Consider the following 24,319-nt stretch of genomic DNA (forward strand, 5'->3'; position numbering starts at 1 on the left):
TCGGATCCCGCGCGTGTCGTGATTTGTCGGATGAAACAAGCACGTGGAGTCCAGCGGACCAATCGCGAGGCGCCTTGCTGGGGTGGGGGGGGGGGTCGGTTGAGTCGCGCTGCCATTGGATGCGCGCGACGCGGGCGCGTGGTTGGTTGTCCTAAGAATGAATGACTGGGGACGTAAAATGTATTTGAATGCGAATTTAGCGTTAATAAAACAATAGCTGCGTGTAATTCACGCAGTGAGGGAAAACTGTAAAAATTTCTGATATAATAAAATATCTCGCAAGTCACTGACCGTTGCTCGGAGACCCGACGACCAATGAGCGCGCGCCTCACTGCGGTGACGTCACGCCGCAACGTCACCGGTTAACTTTTCGCGGGAAATTAATATTATTATTGTTACTAACGTCGCTTCAATCTCCACCGTCGCAATTACGGTTGCAATTTAAATAAATCGCCTTCGGTAATCACCCCAATAATTTTAAGCGGCGCAGTTGATAGACGAGGCAAACGGAAGTCGACGTTGTTGGGTTTGTGCCAGCAATTGCGAAACATTTAAACAAGCATAACGGGGGTTGCGCCTCTCCCGTAGTAGTAGTCGAGGAGGAGGAGGCCCCGAATTGTTGATTTCGGCGCGGCGATGAGCACCTTTAACCTGCAAAGGTTTCGTTTCGAGGGACGGAGCCCTCCTCAGACGAGGCCCCGGGTTCCCGTGGACTCCGACGGGACTACGAAGCCATGCCGAGAGGCCGGTACGGTCGGTAACGGTGACACCGTCGGTCTGAACACTAAATCAAAACTGCTCTAGAGGATTCATATGCTTGGTTCTTTCGGTAAAGTCACGTAGAAGGGGAATAATGTAAATATAAAACAATACAAATTATCACGACGTTTCGACTGCAACACAAGCAATCATCATCAGGTGTGAAATCCACAGCAAGAAAATTTGAAAAAAGCTTTAAATCAAAATTTTGCTCTAGAGGAGTTGTACACCCCTAGCTGCCACTGCTATTCAGTGGCCTAAAATACAAATGTTTCGTTCCGGATGATCGCTGCAAAGTATGATCTGTGTTTTGATTTAGTGTGCTGATCTTAAAGGTGCATTGAAAAATATTGTTGTGGAGTGACTCATGCTGCCAGCTATGGCTGCAGAGTTTGGTGGTAGTACATGTTGTTTGTCGTTTATTGTGAAAATTCGGTCACAGTTCCTATGATCACTGTTTCATTGCTTTTATGGCTTTATTTTGGTGATTTCGAAAAGTTGTTTGGTTTGGCCATGTTTGTTTGTTGTAGTACGGAGTAAGACTGATGGCCTTAATCTAAGTTGTCTTGTGGGTGTTGTTGTTTGACTTGCATCCCACTGGGATTTTTGCACACAGCGTTGGTGTGTGGTGCTTTTTCTGCAATATTTTGCTGTCTTTTCTTGGATTTTCTGTTTGCACTTAGTCACATATTCACTTTAAGATGTTTTTTGTTCATGTTTTTTTGTTTGTTGTGGTTGCACCCGATTCAAGAGCCGAATGGCTCACAGGGCTATACCAAATACATGAATGAACTTGAACGAGGAGGGGGGCCACAATCGGCGTGGTTTGTTCATTACTCGGCGCGGCAGTCATTCCATCATCACGAGGCGCAAGTAACGGTGTCATCGCCATCGGGTAGCAGCATTATCCTTTGTCTGCTGCCGGATGAAGGCGTTTGCTCGCGTTCAAAACGAGTAAAACTCGTTCGCGTCGATTCGAGAACGCACGCACCGTCGTTGATTTCCCCGTCGAGAAGAGTCATTGGCACTGAGAGGAGACGCGGCGTTCTATTATGGGGTTTGATAGCCGGTGGTCGATCCTAGCAAGCGGAGGAGGAATGGCTGCCGAAGGAAGGAGGCAAGGGACATTGCCGCCGCGGATACGGAGGCATCCTATCGGGGCGCGCGTCCGGCGCTGGATGGATAGTGAGAGGCTTGGGGATGATTGCCTTCATCCAGCAGTGGATTAGATCACGTATAACTGTACTATTGACACGTAGACATCCACGTTGTTTATTTTTTTACACGTGTACGTAAAATAATACAGTGTCGTCGCTCCATCTTCGTGTGGGTTGTAATCCTTTTGGGAGCTCCTTTTCGCTGTTATTCCTTTTAGCAGTTTCGTTCATCGGCCGTCATGCTCTCGACCCATGGTTTGTGTTAAGTTTAATATGATATGCCCGATTGACGTGTTGTCGTCCATGTGCTGCTGTCGTGATTGTATTTGTGTGTTGAATAACGCTTGATAACTCACTACTCTAATTGTAAATGGTTAACCGCTCGCGAAGTATTCTCTTATTGTTACAAGTGAAGCACATTATCTCGACACTTGAATTGGTTAAACCATTTCGTTCTCTCTTTAGAGACAGTACAAATGAATGTACGGTCACAACATAGCCTGAGCGATTAAGTCGACTGCCATTACGGTATCTTGAGGGATGGCTGCTTGCGGGAGGCCTTCATCCGGTACAATAGAGAATCGATCATGCCCCCGATGGTGGTGGTAAGTGAAGGGAAAGCAATCGCTGCATGTCATTGATGCAATTGGTGTCTGGTCAGAGCCCCATAAGGTTCGTCAACTCCGCCACACGACTTAATATCCCTCTCCTCTCTCTATGCCATGAAGCCGAAGGCCCATTCCTGGAATTGTCCGGTCATAAGTTTGTGTTGTGTAAGTTTGTGTCCATATAAGCAACGACGACAGCGTTGCCTTTGGACGTTACTTTTAAAGCGCCGCCGACGTGGCATACAGTTCGGATTTACAAGGCGTATACTGTATATGCAGCCACAGCTCAAGGCGATGTGCAGTAACGTGGTCATATTCATGTGTGGGAGAGGCAGTCGGTTCAGAGGAGGCAGAAGTAAAAAAAAACAGGAAGGTCTTGAGCCTTGACATGGGCAGAACATTGACAGTACCTTTGGCGATGTTCGGTTGAATCAAGGTCGGCTGGTACCTTCGACCTAAAGCGATGTTTCGAATGGAGAGTACGTGTAGGAGAATGTGGGAGGATAGTTGGGGCAGGAGTGAGTACCCGTAGAGTGCCTTAAAACGGTGAGTGCGATCTTGAAATTGGTCCGGTATTAGATTGGGGAGCCTGGAGGTGACGGGGTGATGTTTTAGCTGTACAGTGAAGTGAGATTCATGCTATTACATAGTGCGTGGGTGTATTGTACTGCGTTGCTCTTAAACCACCGTCCTGCCCTTGCCCATGCCAAACGTTTCCTGGGCCGATGGTTCTCAGAATCACAATTTCCCCCCCCCAAAAAAACAGCTTGGGATGATTGGGCAGAGTTGTGCTAACTTGCCACCTTTAATGGATTGAGTAAATGTATTATTCTTGATGTGCGTATTGCATCCAGTACAGAGACACGTGTGACATCAGGTTGCCGTGTCCCTGTTGTGTTATGTAACCCTACACTGGAGTAAGTAGAAAAGCCCAATTTTGTTAACAACGGAATAAAATTCTGTTCTGTCATAGTTAACTTCATCACATCGTGGGGCTTCTGAACCAATTGTGTATGTTGTCTAATTATGCTTAATTCAATGCAATATTTACTTCCATACTATTTCGTACATTTCAAGCACTTGCTTTGACTTTAAAGGGACTGTGCTTGAAGTTGTATAATGTATGACATCTGTATGTATGCATTTGTGTTTGTAGTTTTCTTGATTGATCTAGATGAGAAGACATTGAGATACAAAGTGAGAGTGTTATGCAGGAGTAACTACGGTCAATAAGTGACAACAGAATAAACCCCAAAAAAGCATTTCATTGCAGTGTAGCATAGCCTGAAGTCCCGAGTTATGACTTAAGAACTCAATTAGAGTGTGGCCTTCCAACTTCAAGAGGTTGGTGGGATTGGATGGGATCGAGGGAGCTTGAGGTATGGAAATGCCTTTGGGCGGAGAATTTGAGAGGGAGAGATAGCATACCATCCTGAAACTAAAAGAAAAAATGGAAATTAGTTGAACGGTGGAGATTTCAAATATTGCTGGGAGAGGTAAAAACAATAAACCAAAATGTGAATATTTCATGAATTATATATTTGTTCCTTGCAGTGATCAGCGTACCCGACACACCAGAGTCGGAGCGAAAAGGCTGGAAACGTAAAACCTTAAAGAGCCCTCTGAAGGCGTTACATTCGAACTCCAACGGTGAGAAGAACAATCGGAGACCCCTGGCATCCCAGCTCTGCAAGCCCAAAAATACAGGCCAACACCACTCGGCCAAGGGAGTACATTACTCCGACTCTGACAGCGATGGAAAAGACGATGCCCCGGACACCACTGCCACAGCAAATTGCACGGCTCCCAAGCCCAACAGCGTGCGGTACAAGCTGCTAAAGATGAGGGAGATGTTCCCTCAACGCACCGACGACGAGTTGCTTGAGGTGGGCACGGTGGCGTGGAAATGGGGACTTTTATTTCTTAACGAAAAATGTTTTCTCCTCCAATTTTATTAAAGAAGTTATTATTTGACGATATCTTCTGGGGCCTATTTTCTGACAGGGTAGTGTAAGTCAAGTAAATTGTATTTATAATTAGTCTGGTACCTTTCTAGCATAAAGCTGCCATCGAAATGCACTTCTAGCTGTGATAATTGTGTGATGATTTGATGCTGATAGCATAATTGTGGATAAACAAAACAACTTTCTCAAAATAGATAATGTTGATCAAGTTTCTCTCACTGCCAATGAGCTTTTAATCTTGACGCAATTGCCTGAAATTGTGATATTAGATGTCCACAATTTGATCACCATCATCAGCCGTTTGCGACTGGCTGGAGTGTAGTAGCCCCAACGAGACACTACGAGGTGATCATATCCTGAGCACGAGGCCACGCTGAGCACAGCCCAAGAGATCATGATGTTTGACGTACACCTCAACACTGCGCGTCCACGTCAACTGTGGGCGACTTGATCCTCCCCGTTTATTTAAAAATTTCTGTCGTACATTTCAAGCACTTGCTTTTAGTTTAAAGGGACTGTGCTTGAAGTTGCAAAATGTATGACATCTATATGCATGCAATTGTGTTTGTAGTTTTCTTGATTGACCTAGATGAGAAGCCATTGAGATACAAAGTGAAAGTGTTATGTAGGAGTAATTAACGTAGTCGGAAAAATGTTTTTGTTTAAAGTTTTGCGGTGCATCGTGGTTCAATGCATCCTAATGCTTCGCAGGTGATCAAGGTTACAACTACACTGGATGGAGCCGTGGCATCTGCCCTCCTTATTTTCCCCCCGGATAAGGAGTCAAACCGCAAGCGTAAACCCAACTCCCAGGAGTCGACCTCAATGGACAGCCACACAAAGTTTTCACAGCCCTCCAGCAAGCGGATGAAGGTATCGCTTCTGCTTAAACCATTTTACACAGCCGCGCATTGCATGGTCTTGGTTATGGTTTTGAACTTTGTGGACAAGCTTTCAAAATAACCTTGGGGGTCTTTGCTTATTCGCATACATGTGATGCTCCTTTAGTTATTTTTACATTACAATAGTAAATAATATTTCTGAATTGTTGCACCTTGTGCACATAACTTGATTTGTGCTCTCTTCTCTGTGATATGCCCTTTGTAAAATGCAGAAGAGTGGTGATTCAGACTCGGGCAGAAAGGGTGCACAGTCCTTGAAGAACCGGAACCAGATGGTTAGTAGGTTGCAAGCCAAGTTCCCTGACCTGGACAAAGAGGTCAGTGATAGTAGATTGGCTTATGTTTTTTCACCTAACTTCATCGCATGGCAGCACTCACTCACTGCTACACAGTGTTTAAACAAAGCTTCATGTGAATTGTGTTTTTGTGTCGGTGTTGTCAGGAACTGCGGGAGGTGCTCCGCCAACATGGCTGGTCATATGAAAATGCCCTAATTTCTATTCAAGTGTTTGCTGGTGATGGGGAATCTGGTAATTGTCTTCACCCTGCTTCTCTTTATACACTGGGCAAAAGCTCCGAACGAATCTATTATTGCAACTGAATATGCTGCATCTAACGTGACCGGAAAAAGTATTTACGAAGTGGCTCTTACATTATTTACTTTCTACAGACTCTGACGATGAAGACATAGTTAAGAGGGAGATGAGAGTTGAGAAGAAAGAAGAGAAGTTTGAAGAGGCAGCAGTTGTCCATAAAGTGAAGCCCAATAGCGTAATGGCAGAGCGTGCTCGGCAGAAGCTGGCCATGTTTTCACGCAAGCCCATGTCCTCTGCCTCCTCCAAAAACTTCCTGTCGGGGCCAATCGTAAGGAATGTTTACGTAATTTTTTTCATTCTTTTTTTCTTTTGAGTCATCGGTCAATTTTTCGTGTTTCATGGTGTCCGTATCTCCCTTCGTTGCGTTTCTCTATGCAGCTACAGAACGGCACTGCCAAGAATGGCAGCCTCAGTAGAGGGGCAGCACCGGACAAGGCCAATTCCAAGTCGGTTAAAGGAGGCAGCCGGGCCAAGCAGCCCATCAAGGAGGCTTGCAAACCCAAAGCAAAGGCCTGCACCATTCGTAAAATGTCTTCCTCCGTGAGTTAACGCTTACACTCTTGCCTCGAGCATTGTGGTGTTTATTTTACCATCTCCTTGCCCCCCGTATGCTGTAGACACCTGTGGACCTGGGCAGTTGCTTTAGATATCACGGGATTGACGTTAAGCCATGGTCGATATCGATGCATTCCTTAAATTAACCTTATGGCGGTACCCCGGGGTACCATAGTACCACGGCTCTCGCATAATGTCTGTTGATGGTCGCGATGCGACAATCGACTCATCTCGACGAGCTGTATACGATGCACTGTTAAAAGTTGAAATTTTCAATAACGGATTTTTTAATGCTAATGTTTGGCATTTCGACATCGCGGAGTAGCACTGATTTCGGATTGATTGGTACCCCAGTCGCGGAGTTAAGTACACCCCTGGAAAAAATAAAATATTTAATTGCCTCGGCCATTTTGCATTATTTCGTACTCCGGGGTACGGCCATAAGGATCACATTTTGAATGTAAGAATATACTTGTTTTATACTTCGGCTAATGGATTGAACAGAGCTATGCTAATAAGTCAAAAATGTAAACAATACAAATGAGATAAAAGATATATTCTTGAGTTGAATTGGAACCCAGAGTAATGAAATCACCTGAGGGGGGAGAGTGGGTTGAATAGTCGCATGCATTATGATCAGTTATTTGATATTAATATTTCTGTTGCCTAAAATGTATCTTCAGAAGTATGTTATTAAATCCTCCTGGGATCTTATGAGTTACTATAGTTTCGTAAAATTACAGTAAATACATGCGTGCCTCAGGGTGTGGAGTAAACATTGCATATATTGGTCATTTTAGATGAAAAAAATTGTAAAAAGCCTGTTCTTGAAAAACGATGTATTATTTAATTGAAAATAAGATGTAAAAATTGCTCAATGCTTAACACAATGTGATTTTAATTCTGCTGGCAGTGTACATCCTCGTGCAGTCTTTCGTGCCTAGACTACGAAGCTATTTTGGGCTTCACTAAGGATGATTCAGTCTCTTAAATCACTATCGGCAGTTTTAAACACAAGCACTTGGGGAAACAAAGTTGGCCAGATGTGGTGCTAACCACACATACCCCTCCTGCTATTGATTTGGCCTCAATAGGTGCTCAATAACAGCACATGTCCAGGCAGTCTTGTTTTCTATTTGAAGGCTCTTTGGTTTCTTTTTTCCGTGTACGACAACCCAGTCCGGATCGGAGGATGATGATGAAAAGCCAGTGACTATGGAGAGCGACACGGACTACGACGACGTGGGTGATGAGGACGCGGTTACCGATAACGACGACTGTGGTCTCAGCGTTGAGAAGAGGGCAAAGGTGCTGGAATTCTTCTGCGATGCGACCACTGAGGAGTTGATACTCGTGCAAGGCTGCTCGCACAAGAAAGCGGACCACATTGTGGAGCTGCGGCCCTTCACGAGCTGGGATGACCTGGTACGGCCAGTGGCATGCGCGAGTGTTTTTATTTGCTCTTTTGGCCGCCCTTGCACGTTAAGCGGCGATTCGAAAAAGTGTTTGTCTGCCAAAAACGCTTTTTAACCAGTGCTACGGAGGCAAGGGTTGTTGTATTGCTTAGCCCTTGTGAGAATCCCAATCCTTGCAAACTTTTGAGTTGGCCAGAAGGTGGCAGTATAGCAAGTGGGTTTGTTGACCTGTTGTGTGTGGACCTCGGAGTGTTCTTCATCTTTGTTTTTTTCTCCTTGTCCTCTGGTTTCCCTATACATTCATTGATCAATGCACTGCTTGATAAAGGCCTCCCTGCACCTCCGATTAGCAAAGTTGACTACGTACGGTGCGAAAAAAGTTCAACATATATAATGCCGGAAGGGGGGTTGTTTGACCATATGTCAGCATGCTGGTCAGTGGAGGTTTGTGAAGCAGACGGGATGGTGGGGGGATCACAGGATAATTTCGGACGTCAATTGCCTCAGCTATTAGTCATGCCCAGGAATTGACCTCAGGTAATTAGGTTCACAGCGCAATGAGCTAACTACTATAGCCCATACATAACATTCCATAAAATTAAATTAATAAAACTTTATATTTCAGGAGCACCCTAAAAAAGTCTTGTATATAGCTTTTCCGCTATATACATTATAATTGTTATTATTGTTAATTAATCTGCCCAAAATCTACACTCGCGCGATATTGACCGTCTGCAGTGACAGATCAGGGATGAGTAACGTGCATCCCTTGGACCCACAACTTTATTTCACATGACCTGTGGCCACACCAACCCTACCTCTTCTAAACGCCCCGCAAAAAGCATCTTAGCTGCACCAATTGGTTTACTAGAGGGGAATGTTTTCGACCTGACAGAATTGTGTTTATAATTTTAGCTTTGGTTGGTGCACGAGGCCCTTGCAGTGACAGAAGTGTGGTGCAGGAATGTGTGCTTTTGTGGTCTACCAAAAGTATTTTGAAAAGTCTTTAAGCTGCTGTCCGTAATGAAACGGTTCACCCCCTCCCCCTTGTTTTAGATGAGGAAGCTGACAACCAAGAAGGGGCTGTTGGAGCTGGTGTGGGAAACAAACACTGTGCTGAAGGAGCACGAGGTGGTGCTGCGTCTCATGGCGAGGTGCAGCGATGTGGCTGGTGGACTGGAGAGCTGCGTGAACCGCCTTCGCAGGAAGGAGTTGGCCGACGATGGCAAGCAGCATCGTATGCTGCGGCAGCCCCCCATCCTAAACCCCGCGTGAGTTGCCATTAGCAGTCACTCGGGCGCCTATCGTCGCCTGCTTTAATCAAGATGTATGGCTCACAGTCGTGTAACCTAACAAGGGGTGTAATGATGCCCCCTCCGTCCGTCATTGCCGAAATGATTCATCAATTGAATAATCATCAGTCATGCATAATTAATATGTTGTTGACTGGTTAAAATGTCTTGTAAGCAGCTTATTATCTGTAGTGCTGTGGGTGCATTTTATAATGTGTTTAAATTTGATTCCTCAAATTTCTCATGCACCAGTGCATTAATGTGTGTTTTTGCAAAAAAGTAGCGATGCAATGAATTACATTTTTATTATTCTTTAGTTCTTTTCGGTTAAGTCACGTCTAAAAATAAAATAATAAATCAAAATAAAACAACACATTACGACGTTTCGATTGCAACACAAGCAATCATCATCATGTGTTGCAATCGAAACGTCGTAATGTGTTGTTTTATTTTGATTTATTATTTTATTTTTAGACATGACTTAACCGAAAAGAACCAAAGAATAATTCCTGCAGTCACGAAAGCTCCCAAATTAAGATTACATTTTTATTGTTGACGAATTATCAGGGGCTGAGGATAAATTCAAAGAAGATTTCCTTTTCATTTAGATTGTGGCTTTGCTGTTCCTGATTTATTCTCTGATGTTTTCAGATGCAAGATGAAGTCCTACCAGCTGGTTGGGTTAAACTGGCTGGCACTTCTTCATAAGCAAGATGTGAATGGAATTTTAGCTGATGAAATGGTAGTATTTTTTGTATATCTGAAAGCATATTGGTATAATGCTGTATCTTTTACCCCTGTAATTATGTCTAGACTTCCTATATTAGCTTATCTGTACTTTGCTTACATATATACTTTGCATAGAAATCTGGCTGGTTACAAAAACAATATTGACAAATCTTCTTGATTCTTTCGGTAAAGTCACGTAGAAGGGAAATAATAAAATAATAAAAATAAAACATAATAAAATAATTCTCACGACGTTTCGGCCACAATGCAAGCAGCCATCCTCAGGTGAAGAACAGGTCTGTCGAAAAGATGTTTTATTTTTATTATTTTATTATTTCCCTTCTACATGACTTTTCCGAAAGAACCAAGAAGATTAATCCCTGCAGTCACGAAAGCTTTAAATCGAAATATTGCCAAAAACAACTTAAGTTCAATCTCCTTACTACTGTTGGAATGTTTGTGAAATGAGTTCAGATGTTGCTGTACCATTATTAACATATGCATGGTACCCTTTTGAAAACGCCAACAAGCAAATGCTGTCTGCTTTAAAGTGCTTTCAGTATGCGGTCTGTGTGGTTCTCGACAGGGTTTGGGTAAGACCGTGCAAGCCATCTCATTTCTGGCCCACCTGGTAGAGCGGGGCGAGAAAGATCCACATGTCATCGTTGTACCATCATCGACATTGGGTAACTTCCATTTTTCTTACTTTTTGGAGTTTTTGTTTTGGTTATTTGTATATAATTTTTTTATCGAAGTTGTCTTCGAATTGTGCTTTCTGCATCATGTTATGAGACGAAGACTCCATTCAGAATCTCACAACAGCCTACTGCATGAGCACAGACCACATATTTCACATTTTGGTAGCACTGCAGGTGGCATAACTTTAGCGGTTTCAATGTATTTTTGTTGCTAATAACGGTGAATTATGTGAACCATTTCAAATGAGCCTGTTATCAAATAAATATCTCTTAGCCATATAAATCATTCAGTCGTACTAAAGTTTTGCTGACTTGGATGATTTGACACAGTCAAACTGATGTATTTTAAGTATTTTAATTCTCAGAGCTGGAATTCTTACAAATGAAGTTGGAAAACCAAATTCAGCATAACTTTGTTGTGCATTCACTGGTGACCGGGGCTGAGTTTATCAACTCGCTATACCTAAGAACCCACGTTCACCACAGGCGGCTAAACCTTCAAGCCCAGGAACCCGTCGGTACCTACCCAGCCACTTGGGTAGAATGATGTCCCGAATTTTTATTTGCAGCAAAGTGCTTTTGTGCATTTTGCCATGCGATATCTTGCATGATGTTTGTTGGGTAATGATTTCCATTGCGTCAATCTGTCTGGTGTTTGTGGTTATAAATTGCACACAGCTCTTGTCTCTATAGTTGTCATCATGGCGACCATTTATTTCACTTGTTTTCAACAAATTCACCCAATGTATTTTAACAATAATCTGTTCCACATATGTATGCAATTGTTAGACAGTGTATTGATATCATTCATTTGCTGCTTTGTATGCATTGCTACATGTTTACATAACATCCATCTTCTTACCTGCTCTCGCGGTTTTCATTGACCTTTGCCATTTACGATAGACATGTCAGCAATAATTATTTTATTGAGCGTAACATTAACACACGTGTACATATATTTGAGCAATTTGTATTGTTGAGTGAGAAAAATGTGTTTTTTGTCTTTAGACAACTGGACAAGAGAGCTAGAGAAGTGGTGTCCTGATCTGAAGGTGTTGCTTTACTCCGGTAATGACACATTGCAGTCGCAGGGCTGTTTACCATTCTGAAGTGTATTTGAGAAGTCCGATATTGAGAAAGTGGTTGAAACATCACTGCTTATTTGACCTGTAAAATGTAATGGAGGCATCGGGCCATTTTCACCAATCATCGGACAAGAGTGAGATTTCACCAACACGTGTCATTTATGGTTATTGGATGAGCATCCTGCAACCACAGCCTTGCATTAGGTCGTCGGCAATGTGATATCGGTGCGTGTCATTAATCATAATCTTATCTTATATATTAAGGCCTCCAAAGTCTTGAGATGGGGAAAAAAACGGCTAGCTTTTGCATGCCACCTAAAAAAAGTTGAAGTTACAGTGAAGGAACTTGTTTTAATGCTCTAGTGACATCACTTTATTTACGTTTTACATTGTTTAGGAGTGATGTTGAAGTCATGTCATGGAGTGCTAGACTCTTTCTCACTCACGAAGCGTCAAACTCAGTGGATAATGATGGGACCCACAACCTCAGTTTATTTCCGTAAAATAAGAGTCATTGCTTTTTTGGGTTATCTTTCATCGGGTGAAGCGATGCTTAGTGGTTACGCGTTGCTCTATAAATCCCAACGACCTGAGTTTATGACTAACACCAGGGACGAATGATATCCGAGATGGGCCTCCTTGGCCACCTCTCCACTTCGCCAACCCACTCTGGACAGTGTGATGAGTCAAGTCAAGCAACTCCCATGTCTGGCATGGCATGGATAATCTTTGATCCAGCAGTAAATTGGCAGGGGACTGTTTATTTTTTACTATTTTAGTCCTAGAATGCAGAAATAATTGTGCTATATTATTTTTACTCCTTCAAACGATGAGTGACAAAGTTGAATTTTTTTTTTATTGAATAATCTGTAGGGTCCCAGGAGGAGAGGCGACAACTCCGCACAGATATCCTCCACAAGCAGGTCGACTTCAACGTCATTGTCAGCACGTGAGTCGCCACCACGTGACAACAGTGGACTGGCTGCCGCCCCAGAAGAACCGCAGTTCGTTGTTGTGATGACTTGTTTTGTCGTTTGTACTTTTTGTTTTCGTTCCATGTCTTAATTTGTGTATTCACTGCTGATTTTGCTTGGTAGGGTTTTCATTTGCTTATTATGTGTGTGTGTTTTGGGATTGTTTTAGCGCCATACGTAGCTAACCGCCTATATGGAATTTGGTTCTTATATATAATTAATGAACAGCGTTGTGGGATGCTTTTAGCATCAATGACGTTATGTAAAATAAAAGTATTATTGTTGTCTCACCGTGGTGGTCCTGGCAAGAATTTCATTTGTTTTTTAACCGTTTATCTTCACGTGTTTTCAGAAAAATATACCTATACTTATTGTGTTTTTATCATGCCACAATTAGACTGTTGATGTGAATATTTTGCTGCTTTGTCTACATTCTTATAAGTTTAAATAACCTCATTATTTAAAAGTTCTGCAAGCTTGAAGTAAACGTGCTATAGCGAATTTTATTGAACTTTTGGCATTTGCTGGGTTTCCAATCTTGTATTTAGGGTCACTGGTTAAGTGTCAAGTTGAAATAAGTTACATGTGACATTCCATCCAAAGGCAGAAACGTATAATTAGGAGCAAACTTGTAAAAGCAGTGCATAATTAACTGCACGACGCCAGTACCGAAGTGACTTGAATAAAAAAAAATTCGTATTGGAGTCGGACGACTCATTTGAAATAAGTTTTGATTTAAATACGCAGAGTTCTTTCTCCTCAATGGAAACCCAGTGACAATCTTTATTGCTGCTGATGCGTTCATAATGCAACCTGCTTTGTCGTTTGATACACAGGTACCAGGCTACCATCACCAATTTGGACGACCGGAGCCTGTTCCGCCGGTTGCGCATAAACTGTGCCGTGTTTGATGAGGGCCACATGCTCAAGAACATGGCCTCTCAGCGCTACCAGCACCTCATGACCATCAACGTGAGTGCAGCACGTGAGAGAATGTCAATGTGTCGTCATCTTCCTTCGCTCTCGGTGGCAAAAGCCCTTTATGTTTGTTAAATGAACCTGTTATTATTTTTAGAAGAAAAAAAATAATCACCTAAAGCGGCAACTCTAAGCCTTTTTTTTTACATGGTCACTCTCTATTAAACTTTCTTAAGTAAACTATTAAAAAGAATTGTGCGGTTTAAACCCATGTTTGGAAACCTTCCAACAAGTATGGAAACTACTTATAAATCCTGACAGCAAAAGCTAATATTTGAACAGTGTCTCACGCGTACGAGTGGAAGAAGTTAACATGTTTCTGAAAAGAGTCCCGTGTGGCATAGTAGTTGTGCTTGCCTTACATAGGTGATGATTTTATCCCGGGTGTCTTAATCCCGAAGCACATTGTCTGTTGCGGACACCCTTCATTGCTGCTCTTCCCACAGGCACGAAGGCGACTGTTGCTGACGGGTACTCCGGTGCAGAACAATCTCCTGGAACTCATGTCTCTACTCAACTTTGTGATGCCGCGCATGTTTAGCAACAGCACGCAAGAGATCCGGCGAATGTTTGCCTCGTCCAAAGTACGAGAACTCTTTAAGTCTGGCTACCCTGCCACATTCGCAGCAAGCACTCGCATTTTTCTTCCGGTTGTGAATGTGTCGTTGTTGTTGCCGGAACACCGCCCGTGCATCCTCGTGTGTGCGCCACAGAAACAGGGCCAACAGCAGAGCAAGTTCCAAAGGGAGAGAATCCATCAGGCGAAGCAGATCATGAAACCGTTCATCCTCCGCCGACTCAAAATAGACGTGCGTACAATTATGGCTGTCAACCGCGCGCGCACATTACCGCCGTTATAATTTGTATTTGGTGTTTCGTGTTGATGCTCTTGGCTTAAGAAATTTCCATTCTTAATTGGGACAAAGCATGTCATTGTTTTTCCCTTCAACAGATGCCACCATAGTGACCAATACACAGGATTATAATACGATAATACTTGAGAAAAGTTAATTATTTGACAAAAAATTCACAAAAATATGTATTTACTTAGGCATTGCAGGTTCACTTCCACAATACAATGTGACAAGTATCAATGATGACATTGCTTGATTTGCCTAACTTCTTGGTTACATTGGTGTTAAAAAACATGTGGCAGAAAATTACAAAATAATATTGTTCCTTGACCCTAACCCCATTATGGTGAAGGGCAGAGAGAGGATTGGGCAACACAGGCATCCACAGCATGGGGAGTTGGGCTCAGGATCTGGTGCTGTTCCTGGGTCAGACCTGTGCTGGTGCGAGGCCCAGTTTCTTTTGGTCATGGACATAAGGCGTTATATACATCAAGTCCCCGCTAATCGAGGGGTTACTTTCCTGAAAATTGCTGCGTATATCCAATTTGCGTTAAGCGGGAGTCCTTTTCCCATATGGAGTGTAATGGTAATGGTGGGGGTGCTGTTCCGGCCTGTAATTAGTTTTTATTTGACGGTAAACTGTTTTACATGTTTCTTTTTAAATGTGTTTGTGTGTGTATATATAGTATTTCTATAAATACACCATGTGTGACGGTCATATATTTAAGAGAGAGATATGGCGAGTGAAAAAAAAAATTAGGAAGTGAGATGACGCTACCTACTCAAAGATGTTGGAACAAAGAGCGAGGAAGAGGAAGGCCCGCCGTGTATCACAGCGAGCATCGCTAGCAGCTACCGGCATCACCGAACAACGCTGCTGAACACCCACGCTGCTCAGAAAAGTAGTCTGTCGCGCGCCAGACTCGCGTTTTAGCGGGTGCGGTGCACGTTAAGTGGAAAACGTCCCTCGAAAGAAAAATCACATTGGAGCAGAAACGCCTCGTGTGAACGTGCGTTTATAAAATGCAGATTTACTGTGTGCACCCCTTATCCTCTGTCGCAGCTGAGCCCGAGCCAGCATGTGGCGCTCACGTTTCGAGTTGTTTTTCCCACTGGCTATTTGCCATCCTGAGCCGTGGATCAAACCATGATATGCGCTCGCCTGACAAGACATCTGAATGTGGCTCGGGGATAATTAGGGACAGGGGTGGTGGGGCCATTGACTGCATTAATTCTGTGTGATGGCATTGAGTACACCGTGAGGACGTGGCGTCACCACCGTGACGCCTACATTCGTCTCGACTTACTGCGTGTGACAGCGGCAGTGGAAAAACCACTTTGGCACCTCCATGAGCCACACCGGGCTTGGCTTTGCCACGGCCCCAGTGCAGATCAGGTGTGCGGTGGAAAAGAGGTAACGGCGTCCGACGGTCTCACGCATGCGAGGACAGGTGCTGCAACATCTGCCGAGGAAGTCTGAACGAATGGAGATGTGCCCGATGTCGGAACGCCAGGCTCCGCTGTACACACAGCTTGTGCAGAGCTTTAAAAAATCCAGTGACGGAGGTAGGCATTCACTTCTTTTCCTGCATGCACATGATGTTTTTGCCCACGTGCATTTCTCGTTCTTGCACAAGATAATGAATGGAAGTTGTACATTGTTAGCTGTTCCAAATTCGTCACAATTTCATAATTGTGTCGGTAATCAGGAAGCATGGCCTTATTCAAAATGGGCCACATGATATATCCCGATAGATAGTCCTTGGATGTTGGAGCGGAGATTGTGTGGAGGGAAGTCGAGTTAGATGAGAGGTAAGAGGTAGGCAGGGGCAAGCCAGGCAGGATTTTGATTACGGTGAATGCAAATTTGAAGTTCCACAACCTGATTTGGAGCTAGCGAAGGGGTCACAATATTGGGGTGATGTCTCATTTATGAGCAAGGAACAGCAGCAAAGTTTGGATGAGGGATTTGAGGAAGAGGTCGCAGAGTGAGAGTCCCCTCAAGGTGAGATGAAGGCATGGATGAGGGTCTGAGTGGCAGCGGTGATGTGCCAATTGAGATAGATGGCATGTGTGGGAACTGAACATGAGCTCAGCATCAATGACTACCCAATGTTTTTGCACAATCTTCGCCAGTATAATGTCAGTTTAGGAGGTATACAGTCAAACCCGAAGTCTTTACGGAGTGGCATTTTGTGATGGGGCAATACTTCAGTTTTGGCAACAATTAGCATGAACACTTTTCCCACTAATCCAAGATGAGACTGGTGTCAAGGCAGGATGTAAAGTGTGGATGGTGAGGCTTGGTTCATCGACCCAATGGCGATGTGGAGCCAAGTGTCTTCGGACATAGAAGCGATGCTTGGCATAATTGTTTTTTTTTTGTCAAATGAGAGATTGCTTGGGGGGAGCCATGAATGGAGCCTTGTGGGACACCTTAGCTCGGGGGTTTATGAGAGGAAAGTCGTCCTTGTGAAGAGACTTAGGAGTGATTTGGAAAGTAAGAGGCGTTCCTCAACTATGCAACCAGCCTACAGATGGGATAACGGTCTTTGCATGTGTGCGTCCCTGAGCTAATTTCTTGGCCATGCATAACATCAGTGGCAAGTGGTATCAGAACCTGTTCTGGGCCTCTTTTAGGCTGACTCGGCCTTGTACGAGTACCCGGTTCGAGGTGGAACATCCGCAGCGGGGAAGCAAATGCATTTGAGCACATTGCACTCCCTAGTGTGCTATTTCATTCTTAATAGGTACTTGCTAACAGCGCTTGTCCAAACAAGTGGGTGGGGGTATGTGTGTGTGTATATATATATATTTGTAATCCACATACACTATGTATACACTATATATATGAATTCATGTACTGTGTCACTGCCTTTCTGCCCATCAGTTAAGAGGACAGAGCTGCGCAACATCATGATGCAGCTGAGGAAGATGGCTAATCACCCGCTGATGCACCGTCACATGTATACAGACGATAAAATTCGGCAGATGTCCCAGCTCATCCTCAAGGTGCTACCTTTAACGTGGGCTACATCATGTGCAATTGTTTTTTGCGAGCATTGAATGATAGTCACGGTGGCAGGAGCCTAGCTGAGTGTTTCCTGGAGGCTGCAAATGACTTAAAAAATAAAGGGGTCTGTCATCTAAATACATATGTAGCCATATATATATATGACCATGACCATCGAATATGGGAAGGAGGCATATTGTCTATTTAATTTGTTTCTTTCGTATGAGTTGTGGAGTAGTAGCGGAGTTGTCTTCTGAAGTTTAAAATCCAGGTGTTAGAGGTAATTTTTAATTATACATCAAACCACATGCTTGGGAAGTTGATCACACTCGGGATTTTGTGAATCCTTCAACGAAATATTATGACAGTAGTAAATGCATCTCCCGTGTGTGGTTTAGTGATGTTTTGTATTAATGCTATAATTCACAAGTAAGCGCTGCATATTATAGCCACATGGTTGCATTGGTGATTATTCATGTTTATTTATTTATTTCCCCCCAATTTTATCTCAGCTGTGCTAATGATGTCGTCTACTGAAATTACGAATTCATTCGGATATCTCGTAGAGCAGTGCAACCGTACACGTTAAAAGAACGGCCTACCGGAGTGGATCTGAAAGAATGACTTACAAGACCCCTTCAGATGTTCTGTGGTCAGCACAAAAAGGGGGGGGGGGGGTCGGGGCACTGTTGTACCTGCCCTGCTTAGCTTTGTTGCTCATTTCATGACAAAGTCAAAATGCTGTTTTTAATTCCCAGAGCGGAGATTTTGCTGAATTTAGGCACAGACCCAAATTAAACACGAGTTGTTTTTTGTGCAATCGTTGGTGACCCACGTTTAATTGCTAGACAGCTGCCTGAATTTGTAACTGGTTTTGTTTGAACTTTTCACAGGAGCCGACCCACTACGATGCAGACCCGGCGCTGGTGCAGGAGGACATGGAGGTTCTCAACGACCTGGAGCTCCACCGTCTGTGCCTCCAGTACCCCTCGCTGGCTTCTCACAGCCTGCCGTGTTCTGTCGTATTCGGCTCCGGCAAACTGCAGTTTCTCTCAACGCTATTGCCTGCCCTCAAGAGCAATGTGAGAGCGCGCGCGTGCTGAGCGCACATCACGCACTCTGCCCTGGGTCACAGGCTGTCGGTGCTGAAAAGTTGATGCTGCTCTGTCTTTGCATCAACCCACTGGGTGCCACAGTGTTTTTGACAATTGCTCATTGGATGGGAAAATGCTGTTGTCCCCCTCTACTATGTACAGAGGCTACTTGAAATGTATTTGAGGTAGCTCTGTGGTGTCTGCTTCTGTGGGCCATTCTCTAAACACGAAGGTTTACACTCCCGTGCGAGAGATCCGTATGGACACTTAGTCTCCTACTGTGACACATACCACAATCGGGATAAAATTGTGGGTGGATTAATATGTACATTTCTCATTGACAACTGTTCTGTGGTCTGATCAGCATGCATAAGCCACTCGTGTGTATTGTTTTTTGTCTCGTTTGCTCTTGTGTGGATAGGGTGATCGCGTGGTGATGTTCAGCCAATTCACCATGATTTTAGACATCCTGGTACAGTTCCTGGATTATCACGGTTACTCTTACGTGCGTATGGATGGCAGCACTCAAGTGTCAGAGCGGTGAGAAAATTACGCTAAACTTTTTAGATGCTTCGCATGAGTAGTTCCAATTTAGGGGTGGAACGAAATAATTGGTTTCTCGTACACAATCGATGCTTGTATCTTGAACTTACGAATAAATATGCATTGCTGAATCAATGCATCATTCCAAACAGTAGTTTACATTTTTCTTTTTATACTTTTCAACCCAAGTTGAAACTATTAATGTGTCTCTTCTCTCCATCTGTCTGACTGTAACCAGAGGGATACGATAACTAACAAATGATCCCATATGCATTAAACTTATTATTAGATAAAACAGGACATATTGACAAATGGTTGACCCTTCTCCCCAACGGAGCGGCTATTTGAGTCCCGTTATATTTCTGCCTCGTCACGTACCGCTTCATGTGTACCTGGCAATAGCGCTACCGGCATTTTTGGTCATTGAATGACCGTTAAGGACAAACACCTGTTGGACAGCGTTTATAGAATACATACATGGTAGTTTTCCCACTTTGCTTTTGTTATCACCGTGCGCGCCCATTTTCTCTTACAATTTTTGGTCGTGGTTGTGTGTGCGTGCGTATGCGCTGCGAAGCATTGGGATCATCGACCGCTTCAATGAGGAGCCCGAGATTTTTGTGTTCCTGCTGTCAACGCGTGCTGGTGGCCTTGGCCTCAACCTGACGTCTGCCAACACCGTGATCTTGCACGACCCCGACATGAACCCCTACAATGACCAGCAGGCCGAGGATCGCTGCCACCGCGTGGGACAGACACGGTAGTTTGCGCTCACGCACGTGCTTGCCGGAAACTCGCGTTGCATGTGGTGTGTGCATCTCATTGGCGGTTGATGTTGAGCAAACATGCCAGGTGCTTTCCTTGCTGGGTTGTTACAACATGTTACATTTATAGTTGGCAACAAAGCTGAAAATTTCGGTTTTTGCATTCCATTACCATCGTTTATTGGCCGATGTGCGTATGTATGTTGATCTTCTTTCGGACCATACGTAGCCAACCATGTTAATTTGAGTAAAAAAAACCGATCTTTCATTCAGGCTGTTAATAGTGCATTACTACTTTGGTCTCAGCCTAATATTTTATGGAAAATTTCAGGCTCGTTACTCCCTATTATTACAGTTTCTAAAAGGTCAAACGTCTACCCGTGTAATGTCTTGTACATCCCAACCAGGTATTATCCGATTACTTGGATTAGGCGCTGTAAAAACACAATTTAAATGCAAACAAACAGTGATAAATTACCTGAAAAAGTACTGGAGGTGGGGTGAGTCAGTGAGTTGGCTGGGTTAACCTTTGAAGATTGTATTTAGTTCCTTTTAAATTCTAGTGTTGACATCATTGCACGTGGGGAATGTCTTTGGACTGTCAACAACATTGAACCTTTGCTGATAAGGGGACTGTGAGGCTAGGTCACAGTTGAGAAGCGTTGAACATTGCGCCACTGATTAGAATGCGTCAACGGAAGCTGATGTGCACACGTGTGGCAGCCCGGTGCAGGTGATCCGGCTGATCAGCGCCGGCACGGTGGAGGAGGCCATCGTGCAATCGTCGAAGCACAAATTGCAACTGCAGCAGGATATAACGGTCACCAACAACAGTAAGTTTAATTTCGATTTAAAGCTTTCGTGACTGCAGGGATTCATCTTCTTGGTTCTTTCGGTAAAGTCACGTAGAAGGGAAATAATAAAATAATAAAAATAAAACATAATAAAATAATTCTCACGACGTTTCGGCCACAACGCAAGCAGCCGTCCTCAGGTCTGTCGGGGGTCTTCACCTGAGGACGGCTGCTTGCGTTGTGGCCGAAACGTCGTGAGAATGATTTTATTATGTTTTATTTTTATTATTTCCCTTCTACGTGACTTTACCGAGAGAACCAAGAAGAACAGTAAGTTTGTGAAAGTTGCAGCGGACAGCGCACTTAGTGGTTACCTTTTGAGGCCATGGGTTCACATCCGGTTGGCTGCATGTGATTTAAACCGGATTCTCAATTGTGGCGCGTTTATGGTCTCAGTTTCATCGCAAATGACTGCTCAAAAAATAAACCACCATAAATTCATTTGCTTCTTAATTTGGCAAACATTTTAATCTCAGATTTAAAAAAATTTAAATTATTTTTTTACTCAAATGATGAATATCGATACAGCTGGGTGTTTGGAAAACTGCATTGACCCCTAAGTGTGAATGATGCTCTGAATAGATTTCAGAAATAGATCTGTGACATCACCTTTTGTGTGTGGCTTGCTGGCGCAGGCGGGTTACACTGCTCTGCTTAAGTTCTAATGGACGTATGTCTCATCAGGTGATGTTGATAGCATGTGAATTACAATGGGGGGGGAGGGTGAATACAGAAAGTATTTTTTATGGTGAATACATCGTGAATGTGTGGCATCAAAACAATACATTGATGTCTAGTGTGCCTTCCATTATTAGTGTTGATGAAGTGTTAAAAGAAGACTGTTTCGTGACTGCAGGAATTACTCTTTGGTTCTTTCGGTAAAGTCACGTATAAAGATAAAATAATAAATTAAATACTAGCATACGACGTTTCGATTGCAACACAAGCAATCATCAGGTATAAATGAAATAGAAACACAAATCTAGTATACTTAGAAATGTAATGTAATACAACAGAGAGTCGGATAACATAACAGTCAACACCATACCTGGTTGATTACGTTCTTCCTGAGAATTCTAAATTTGAGAGAGAGATAAAACACAGAACCAGAGACATATAGACAGACACATAAGCAGACAGATATCACAGAGATACAGCTATTTGAGGACTTGCAATGACACTGCCATGCTCATTATTTTGTTTACGGGATAAAGAGAAAGAATGCAGCATATCTTCTTGGTTTTTTCGGTAAAGTCACGTAGAAGGGAAGTAATAAAATAATAAAAATAAAACATAAAACAATTCTCACGACGTTTCGGCCACAACGCAAGCAGCCGTCTTCAGGTAAAGAATGAGAACCTGTCAACCTGGGACGGCTGCTTGCGTTGTGGCCGAAACGTCGTGAGAATTGTTTTATTATGTTTTATTTTTATTATTTTATTACTTCCCTTATACGTGACTTTACCGAAAAAACCAAGAAGATGAATTCCTGCAGTCACGAAAGCTTTAAATCGAAATGCAGCATATCATGGGTCAATAGCCACACATACCATGACTTCATCCCATAGTCAATATCGAGGTGCATTTGGCAAAGACAACAAGATTGCCTAAAAATCTCAACATGTGGCTCGAATTTATGAGTTCATGTTGCTTTAAATTGCTTGGCATCGAGGGCTGTGGTGGGAAACTGAGAGCAGTGCAGCAAGATGAATAGTTGTACTGTACTCCTTTATCTATGCTTCACATTTTCATTAACTTGTGCTGACCAGTATGATGACGTTTGACAAAATAACCCCCACCAACCACAACGTATCGAGGGGCCCCCATCCAGAAGTATATTTACTGAGGGTTGTACATGTTAAAGTGCTTTTATAGCATAAACTTTAAACCAAAAGCACTTGCCGCTGAGTCTTTTAATGTACACACCATTCGTATGTGTTACCAGTTTATTTAAAGTGATGTGTATATTACTCATGCCCTGATGTTTGTTTTTTCCCTTGTTCTTTTTTTAACTTCTTGCCTTGAACCCTTGGGGGAAAAAACAGAGAGCAGAGAGAATGAACTATCAGCAGAGCTTACCTCCCTGCTAAAGCAAATGCTGGGCCAATGAAGAGATTAACTACGAAGCTTTTCTTCCGATGGGAGTCGAAACAAAGTCTTCAATGAAATGTCTGGTATCTAAGTGCACATGGGTGTCTTGTGTGTGTGTGTGTGTGCGCCAGTCCATATGTGTCTTATACATACAATTTTTACAGATTAATTATCGTATTTTTCTGGATAAAAGTGCCAGAACTGTGGGCCAAGACCAAAACCCGTGCGAGTTTTGTCTGTCAGTAGACATCAGTTGCTTCATTATGTGCTTGTAATTGGTCCATTGCTCCATGTACTCCAACGGCTTATATTTGTACTCCAGCATTGCCTTGTGTCCCTGTAGTAGTGGCATTAAAGTGGGGTTGATGCCCCGTTTCCTGTGATATGTGGAATTAATGACAGTAGTTGCCTGTAAATACTTGGAGGGCCTGAGTAAACCAAACAAAAAACACTGCTTATTGATGTCGAACTTTATTGTGTTGTCCTAATTGTTACCTTGATAATTGAGTCCTTGCCTTTTTTCTTCATTGTAAGTTCTTTATATATTTAGTCTACATTTAATAAAGCTGAACCGACAAAAGCTTTTGTATTTGCATTTTCTTTCTCCTTTCGAACAAGTGAATGGGCACACACATACATGAAAAGCACAACTGCTGAAACTTTTTATGTCCATTAAAGTCTGAAAAAGCGACGACATCCTCAGTGCCTACATAATAGATATATGCTTCGAATTATAATAATTGCAACTCGTAACCAGCACAGCAATATTCGCTCACTCTCGAGGAGACAACAACGTAAAGGTGCGGGCAATCGCAGATGAGCAGGAAGGCAGCCACACGGTGAGACGACGCCAAAAAATTACTCGCCTCTGTGGTCCCCTACATATTAAGATGTTTCCAAACAATGTAATGAATATTCTTAGTTTTTTTTGGTAAAGTCACGTAGATAAAAAATTAAAATTAATAAAAGTAAAATGAAATAAAAATTACGACGTTTCGGAGGCAACACAAGCTTCCGTCTTCAGTTCGAACCGTCGCAGCACGATAGCTGAAGACGGAAGCTTGTGTTGCCTCTGAAACGTGATTTTTATTTTATTTTACTTTTATTAATTTGAAATTTTTATCTACGTGACTTTACCGAAAAAACCTAAGAATATGAATCCCTTGCAGTCACGAAAGCTTCAAATCTAGAATTAATGTAATGAATGTTTTACGTGTGGGAGGAAGCCGGAGCACTCGGGAGAAAACCCACACGTGCGCCTCCCACGCTTCCGATTAGCATGGCCGGCTACGTACGGTGCAAAAGAAGTTCAACGTACATGCGAGAAGGTGGGGGGGGGGGGCAACTGTCTATTATACGAACGATGCTTTTACAAATCCACCCTGACCAGCACG

General features: G+C 43.2%; 2 protein-coding genes across 7 annotated transcripts in view; one reads left to right on the forward strand and one right to left on the reverse strand.

Moving 5' to 3' along the window:
* WAPL (WAPL cohesin release factor) overlaps window positions 1-3,131 on the reverse strand; it is a 31,314-nt gene extending 28,183 nt beyond the window's left edge. Inside the window, exon 1 of the mRNA XM_078603367.1 lies at window positions 2,935-3,131. The gene's annotated coding sequence lies outside the window, so the exon portion shown is untranslated. The remainder of the gene's footprint in view (window positions 1-2,934) is intronic.
* On the forward strand, window positions 77-23,505 carry LOC144724333 (SWI/SNF-related matrix-associated actin-dependent regulator of chromatin subfamily A containing DEAD/H box 1-like). Of its 6 annotated transcripts, none has more exons than XM_078603371.1 (23): window positions 77-748; window positions 4,079-4,410; window positions 5,200-5,361; window positions 5,603-5,707; window positions 5,833-5,920; window positions 6,061-6,254; window positions 6,365-6,526; window positions 7,721-7,966; window positions 9,013-9,227; window positions 9,900-9,990; window positions 10,564-10,663; window positions 11,684-11,743; window positions 12,634-12,709; window positions 13,571-13,706; window positions 14,159-14,296; window positions 14,426-14,521; window positions 16,018-16,132; window positions 17,457-17,578; window positions 18,473-18,661; window positions 19,095-19,213; window positions 19,794-19,976; window positions 20,704-20,813; window positions 22,880-23,505. In XM_078603371.1, exons 1-23 carry the CDS (start codon window positions 637-639, stop codon window positions 22,942-22,944), a joined length of 3,216 nt encoding a protein of 1,071 aa, XP_078459497.1. In that variant the 5' UTR covers window positions 77-636; the 3' UTR covers window positions 22,945-23,505. The 6 variants fall into 6 exon arrangements, with proteins under 6 accessions (XP_078459497.1, XP_078459499.1, XP_078459495.1 ...); XM_078603373.1 differs by lacking the exon at window positions 77-748 and adding an exon at window positions 1,693-1,713; XM_078603369.1 differs by lacking the exon at window positions 77-748 and adding an exon at window positions 1,754-1,944.
* Window positions 23,506-24,319: the final 814 nt, after the last annotated feature.

The sequence above is a fragment of the Lampetra planeri genome, chromosome 20 (assembly GCF_965212315.1).
Source record: "Lampetra planeri chromosome 20, kcLamPlan1.2.h2, whole genome shotgun sequence".
Classification (NCBI taxonomy): Eukaryota; Metazoa; Chordata; class Hyperoartia; order Petromyzontiformes; family Petromyzontidae; genus Lampetra; species Lampetra planeri.